This window comes from Belonocnema kinseyi, chromosome 3, assembly GCF_010883055.1.
Source record: "Belonocnema kinseyi isolate 2016_QV_RU_SX_M_011 chromosome 3, B_treatae_v1, whole genome shotgun sequence".
NCBI classification, from domain to species: Eukaryota; Metazoa; Arthropoda; class Insecta; order Hymenoptera; family Cynipidae; genus Belonocnema; species Belonocnema kinseyi.
Window position 1 is genome coordinate 53,425,102 of NC_046659.1, and position 7,943 is coordinate 53,433,044.

Sequence of the window (7,943 nt, forward strand, 5' to 3'; positions counted from 1 at the left end):
CCGAAAACGCACTTTTCTGAAGGATTAAAAAAACTTGAAAAACGATTGACCAAGTGTATAGAGCTCCAAGGAGATTATGTTGAAAAATAAAAAAAAATTTACTCAAAAAAAATTGTTTTTATACTTCATTCTAAGGACTTATGGAACTACCCTCGTATCTCCAAAAATTTCATTCACTCTTCTCAGTGTTTCCTCTACGAGATATTCTTTGAGAATCCTATCATTACTGACTTTGCCCATTACCTTTTTAGCGCACAAGTTGCACAGGAATTGAATTCCAACTGCGTTAACTTTACTCCAATCCTTTTCGTGGTAGGTCTTTTTTAACTCTCGATACTGTACAGCACCGTGAGTAAAAGTACAAAGTTATATATTGCAATTTTAGCTTCATTTGTTAAATTTGTACTTCTTTTAATGGCTCCTTCATAGCTCCGAATATTCAACAATCAAAATTCGTATTAAGTTTATGAATTAATTCTATCTTGACTTACGTTGAAGATGTTTTTTTACAGTCGGCAACATCAGGGTCTGCAATTTGTGCAACTGGGCACATTGTGTGTAGTTCCAAGGTTAATGTGTGCAGTTCTAAATGGAGAACTGTTTGGTAACGAAATTTCTTGTTTTATAAAAATACTTCTGCGAAAGAAAGAATGAAATAAAATCACTATAGATATCTAGAAAATGATACACCTGATTTTTCCTAATGTCGATTTCTTTATTCCTTTGAGGTTTAAAATGAATCACTAAAAAAAGAAATAAATCTTATAATATTTAAAGGTCGCTCATTGCAAATTTCTCTGTTCTCACAGAAAAATCAATTTTTCTCGAAAACGGCAGGTCATAACGCTAGATTATACAGAACATAAAAGAATCGGCTCATTAAAATGAATATCTTCCGTTGATAATTTGTAATTTAAATATGCATATTTGAGGATATATGCAAAGAAAATTGTTATACAGAAGCATTAATCCAAGGGACATAAGCGAAGCGTTCTAAAAGCACGTTCAGCCTCGCTTCCTATTTTTGGGATCCGAACCCGCGTCAGCGTGGCTGCCAAGGCTGCAGTGTTGGAACAAAGAACAATCACTATACCATCTGAGCCACGATGACTCCATTCAACTAAAAATACTCATTTTGATGAACCACATCTTTTATAATCTGTATAATTCATCGGTATGTTCTGCTGTTTTAGATTAATTTTTTTTCTTTAAAAACAGACTAATTTCCGTATAGAAACCTATAAATATCGTCCAAAAATAGTGTGCAAAATGAGTAATTTCTCAATCGTCGACGTGAGCGTTGAAATATAGCATGTTTTTCCACTAGTGAGGAAAAGTTTCCTAACAAGTAGGGAAAAGCACGCGAATAAGCGTCGCGTTGAACTATCTACAACTCAGATGAGCGATTTGCAACATAGTCAATGTATATCCGTGTCCACTATTTCTAGACGAAAAAGTCTTTTTCCCGTAGGTGTTGGACAAAATAGTATGTGCCGTTCGTGGAGAATGGATGATGAACTCCCAGTGGGTACAAGTGATAAAGAACATCTTTAGAACTGCTTAAAAATGTCCTAAGTTAGTCCATATAACGTTCCATAAACATACAATGTTCCAGAGACGTTTTAAAGACGTATTTCAAGCATAAAATGTTTTTGGAACATTATTGTATCTGACTTAGGACAGTTTTTAAAACGTTCAAATGACGTCTTTTGAATTGCACGTCCAAGAAACGATTTTCGCACGTTCAAATTACGTTCTAAAATGTTATGCCCACTGGGCTCACATTCTTTCCGCGCTGGCTTCGCTCGCGCATCAAACTCATGCTCGTTCACAACCGAACATTTTCCCCACTCGTAGCACATTATTCTTTTATTTCTCCTTCCACGTGTTTCATGTTTAACTTGAAAGAAAAGAAAAACTAGAAAATGCAAGATGTGATTCAGGTTTCTTTTTTTTAATACCCGCAATGTATAATGTATTCACGGAAAAATTTTGATCGTTAGAAGAACTCGCTAAACCAGTGGTTCTAACCATTTTAAATTAAAAAGCAGATTTTCGCCTGTGCATTTTGTTAAAATTACTATTTTGCGTTTTGGTAACGTAAAGTGATTTATTAAAAGAGTAGGCTGAATAATTTCAAATAGTAGGATGCACTGCACCACTCAGTAACCGTCGAACTCAGCGAGCGGAAGAGTTACTTTTTCGTGTAGTAAGCCTCACTTCTATAAAAAGTAACTTTGCCTATTTTTCATTGTAACGCATGTGAAGGCTTTTTCAATAGGCACGCTACAAAAGTAGACCGATAGTGACAGCAAACGACGCAATTTTTTTCCCCGCTCTTTTGACATTTCTCTTCAGTAACGTTTGCAATTTCATCATGGAAAGATATACGATCCAACAACGAGTCGAAATTATTAAAATTTACTACCGAAATTCGGAGTTAGTGGCCTCAACTTTAAGAGCGCTACGTCCAATTTATGGTCGTCATAATCGTCCTGCCAGATCAACAATTGAGCGTCTAGTGGAAAAATTTAAATCCAAAGGTACAGTGCAAAATGTTCCCGTGCCAGTGAGACAAAGAAGTGCCCGTAGTGTCGAGAATATTGCTGCCGCTAGCGCATCAATTGAGGAAGACCCAAATCAGTCTCTCACACGTCGTTCTCAAGCGTTGGGCTTATCTGTGACATCGTTGTGGCGTATTATGCGAAAAGATCTTGGCCTACATCCTTACAAAATCAAATTGACACAAGAACTGAAGCCGCTTGACCACCAGAAGCGACGTATGTTCGTGAATTGTTCTGAGCAACAACTCGAAAATGATCCGGATTTTCATCGAAAAATCATCTTCAGCGATGAGGCTCATTTCTGGCTGAATGGCTTCGTCAATAAGCAAAATATGCGTTATTGGTCAGGCAGCAATCCACATGAACTCCATTAGTCAACATAACATCCCAAAAAAATTACGGTTTGGTGCGGTTTATGGGCCGGCGGCGTCATTGGGCCGTACTTCTTCCGTGATGATCAAGACCGGCACGTTACTGTGAATGGGAATCGCTACCGCTCAATGATAACCGAATATTTTTGGCCCGAATTGGATGATATGGACTTGGACAATATGTGGTTTCAACAGGACGGCGCCACAAGCCACACAGCGAATGTCACAATCGATTTATTGAAAACCAAGTTTGGTGAGAATGTTATCTGGCGAAATGGCCCAGTCAATTGGCCGCCTCGGTCGTGCGATTTGACGCCGTTAGACTATTTCCTTTGGAGCTACGTCAAGTCTATGGTATATGCCAACAAGTCAGCGACGATTGATGAACTTCGTACGAATATCGAACGTGAAATTGCAGCAGTATCGGCCGAATTATGCTTGAAAACCGTCGAAAATTGGGTTCAGCGTCTACACTTCTGTAAGGGTGCTCGTGGTGGCCATGCAACAGAAATCGAGTTCCATACATAATGGCATCGAATATACTTTCACGTGAATAAAGAATTTCATTTATATCCAAAACCGTTTTCGTTTTATTTAAAAAAAAACTTTTGTAGCGCTCTTATTGAAAAACTCTTTATATGTATATGTCTGTATTCACTGCAAGCATCCTATACACGATTTATAAATATATTAGCTCGAAACTTTCGACAATAAAAATGATGTAAAATGTCGATTGATTTTAAAAAGAAAAAAATTAGTTTATATATGCTTACTTCATTTAATTTATGATTATTATTACACAATTGCAAGCACAGAAACCTAAATCTAGCGCACTGCTTAGTGAAGTGAGCTATGGAACCGCTTAGATTTTTCTGACAAAATCTCGGTCAAGCTCTTTCTCTGAGAAGAACGTGACCAGCTGATAAATTTATGTTTCATGCTCAGTTTTATCAGTACTTTTTTATACATCTTATATGGTAATAGCCTTGTTACTAACTTGGGACAAATATTTTGTTTAAAAGTAACACAGTAAATATAGTACAGTGAAACTCTTCTATTGCGCCAGTTTTGGGGATGGTTGTCGTGGGGAAATAACTCGACTGCAGCTTCGTCTGAAAAAAAGTTTTGTTTGTCATTTCTGTGTGACCACCGCACACTCCCTGCAGGTCATTTCACCCCTATCCGCAGCGTGGCGTTTATTCTCGAAATGGCTATACTGCCGTCCAAACTAAAAAGATACGTAGATTACATTTTTATGAAAAATGAGTTTTTAGTATTCTTGGATTCGTAAGAGAAAGCTGCATCTAACTGTATTAATAAAATCTATCAATTATTAATATTTATTGTAAAAAACGGTTGTTTATAAATGAGGAAAGTCGAAAAAGTTGAAAAATACAACAGAAAAAGATACGCAAAACACTTTGCGTGTCCTAAAAGTTGTACAAAGAAGGCAACACGTCATCAGCATACACATGAAAAAAACTTAAAGAACTTTGTTTCTTTTTTTTCGCTTTAAAAATGACCGAGTGCGGCGTGAATTGACAAACGAAAAGAATTGCTTGCCCTCACGTATTTTTTTAGCATTAGCTCGGACTCTGATACGAAATCCACGGGAAATAAGTCCCTGCTAAATTCGGCTACACCGGCGGCACATTATTTTACCCAAATAACGTATCTTAATTGTCCAAAATTTTATTCGATATTAAAGTTCTTTGGGCAAGTAGTTTTTCTCGATTTTCTCAGTTTGAGTCAGATTGGACTTATGTATCTTTTTAGTTTGTACGGCAGTGGTAGATTTTGTTGTTTTTAAAAATCTGAAAAATTTCAAATAATACTTTTTTTATTCTAAACAATTACATTCGCAAATAATAATACAAAATGTAAATAAAAAGGCTTCTTTTAAGAAATTGACGTAAAATTATTTCGACTCAATTAAAAAAACTCTTAAAACATTCAGAAGCAAACCTTGCAGATTGGAACGATTCATGAACTTAGTGTCTCTATTAAACAAAATTTTTTTTTAAATTGATTTGTAATCTATTTTATCGTGAATAATTTTATACAAAATAAACATGAAAAAGCTTCATCATTAAAAACAGATTTCTAAAGTACCTCGCTGGGTGGTTTAATCAAGTACTATCTTAAAAATTTTAATATTATAAGAAATTGAAAATATCATAAGCAGAAAATTTCATAGTAGAAACAATGTAAAGAAAATATTTTTTAATATAATTCATTAGAATATTTTTGAATTCTTAAAATTGTAAATCAGACAAAAAACAGTATTGAAGTATAAAATAGTCGTCATTCGCTATGTTTATGTATAATAATTATCTTAAGTAATATTATGATAAACGAGAAAACATTATAAAATAATTTCCGAAAATTTCACTTCTAAAATGTCAGTGGCGTAACTACTGTAAATCAAACCCCCATTTTTCGCCGGTGAAGGGGGGGGGGGTATCTTAGATTGAGAAAAGAAAATACTATACTAGGCTATACTGGTGTCTTACTAATGAGCAAGTTATACCATTGAACTTATTTATTTACCACATTAAATAATAAGGCTGACAATCCCGCGCAGTGTTTATGTTTATTTCGTATCAACTAAGGTGATATTCTTTTTGTGATTCGACTTTGTAAAATTGTAGTTCTCATCATCTCGGTTAAAAAGAACATAGGCGTAAAGTCCGTAAAAGGACAGTTTACGAGTTACAGAGCGTAAAGTTCAAATAATTTTAGCAAACCGGGGCCAATATCTTAAAAACTGAAGATCAGAGAAAGAAATTTTCCCTACAAAAGTTATTCCGCTCTAAGGGAAAAATTCTAAGGAATTCATGGCCTTCAGGCACAGATAATTTTTCAAGATAATTCATGGTAAACTTCTCATTTGTTGTTCATGTTAAACCATTAAGGGCTGGAATGGGCCAGAAATCAATATCCAGCAGAAGAAGGCAAGATTTGGTCAATATCTAGTTAATAAAGGCTCATGAGAGCCGGCTTTTACCAATATTCAGCTAATGAAGGCAAGATATGAACAGGTTGTTGCCAATATAAGGCAAGAGTGAGTCCCCTCACCCCTCGCCAACGAAGGTATATGATCAGGATGTTGGCAAGGTCCAACCAAGGAAGGCATGATACTTAGCTAGACGTCAATAGTTTCTGGTAACTGAATATATCATGGTTGAAGTCGATTTCCCGCATCTCTTTATATCTTTTCTTCATTGGCTGAGTATTGGCCACATCCAGCTCATGCATGTCTTTAATGGCTGCATATTGAGAAAACTTCTTGCCTTCCTTTGCTGGATATCAATTTCCTGCTCATATCTTGTCCTTATTGGCTGAATGTTAAAAATAAATAATAAGTTTACCATGAAAGAACTTAGAATATGATCTGTGTCTTGAGGTAATGACTTCCACAGAATTTTCGCCTTAGAGAGCAATAACTTTTGTATAGAACATTTCTTTCTCTCATCGTCTGTTTTTAAGATATTGGTCTAGGTTCATTAAAATGTTTCAAAGTTCAACCCTCTGTAACTCGAAATCCGTCCATTCTTAGACTTTATACCTATTGACTTTTTTAATCGTGACGATCAGAATACAATTTTACAAAGTTTGATCAAAATCGACTGGGATCTATTTCATGTACATTCTGTGCCTGATCCTCATTTTTCTTTTTTATCCCTACCAAATGTTTATCTCCGAAAATGAACAAACTCTCAAAAATGATGAATTTCAAAGTACAATTTTTAATATTAAGCATCAAAAATTGGAAATGGGGGAAAATTCTGAAAAGTTAAATGAAAAATGAACCTAATGAGGTAATTTTTAAGTTCAAGAATTAAGCACTGCAATTTCAATAACGCTTCGAAACTTTTGAGAAATGGCTACGTTTCAATTATTTTCAAAATAAAATTTGCTCCTATTATTTCGTATTGAAGTTACTTTTGTTTATGTTATGTAAACGTTTAAAACGTTACTGTTGTCATGACTTTTCAATGATACATGGAAATAGGAAACGCTAAAGCCACAATTAACTGTATACAATATATTAAAGCTAGCAAGCTAGCAAACGAAACTAGGACTGTATGGGAATTCACACGAGTCAAGAAACTGCGGTCTCCCCTGATGGTTTTTTTGAAAATACTTCACTTCTCCGTGGACCTACATAAGGGGGGGAAGGCAAAAGAAAAATTTGCAGGGCAGGAAATTCTGCGTAAATCTAAAAAAAATAATCTGCTAATCTTCATAGATCGAGAGTTATGACTCTTTAAAAAAACATAATTTTTTGCTATTTTGAGGTATTTATAGCCATAAAAGTTTTTTTTAACTGCTGGTTCCGTACATATCCTACAGAAAAATGTCAAAAAAATAAATGATAAAGAACTAAATTCTGCGTAAAATAAAAAAAAATGTTTTAGTTCATATACAGTGCTGGACAAAGGTGTAGGCACAGAGGCAATATTTGAGTAAACACATCTCTCATAGATTTGCTTTTGAAAGTTTTATTGAAATCATTTTGTACAAAGTTTCAATGTTATCCATAGAATATCTACATACAAAATTTAATACTACTCAAACATATTTATTAACAAAAAAATACTAAAGAAGTTATTACCCGTAAATCTGCAAGGGACCAAACTGTTGGCACAGGCTAAGACGATGTCTAAGACGATCTGGCATAGAATGTACTAATTTTTTTGTATACTCAGGACTTATTTTTTTCCACTCATCCAACAATACTTGTTTTAATTGCACCTTAGAAGTAATGTGATGCTGCCTAACTCGTTGACCGAGATAATGCCAAAGATTCTCAATAGGATTTAGGTCCGGGGACTGAGGAGGTGTTGGTAAAAAGTGAGCCAAGTTGAATGCAATCCAGTGCTTCACAATATAAGACGTGTGCTTGGGATCATTATCATGTTGGAAATAAAATTTGTCTCCAAGCTTTAATCTTATGGCACTTTGATTAACATTTTCTTTGAGAATACTCAAGTATTTGAACCTA

The 7,943-nt window shown here is 34.9% G+C and overlaps 1 protein-coding gene across 1 annotated transcript; it reads left to right on the top strand.

Annotated features, from left to right (window-relative positions):
- The first annotated feature begins 1,506 nt into the window (after window positions 1-1,506).
- On the top strand, window positions 1,507-2,938 carry LOC117169828. Its single transcript, XM_033356336.1, has 2 exons — window positions 1,507-1,534; window positions 2,544-2,938. Exons 1-2 carry the CDS (start codon window positions 1,507-1,509, stop codon window positions 2,936-2,938), a joined length of 423 nt encoding a protein of 140 aa, XP_033212227.1.
- The last annotated feature ends 5,005 nt before the right edge of the window (window positions 2,939-7,943 follow it).

Coding starts and splice junctions, on each gene's coding strand:
- LOC117169828 (XM_033356336.1), top strand. CDS start 1,507: ATGGATGATGAACTCCCAGTGGGTACAA. Junction 1,535..2,543: donor TGAACTCCCAGTGGGTACAA/GTGATAAAGAAC, acceptor TTAAATCCAAAG/GTACAGTGCAAAATGTTCCC.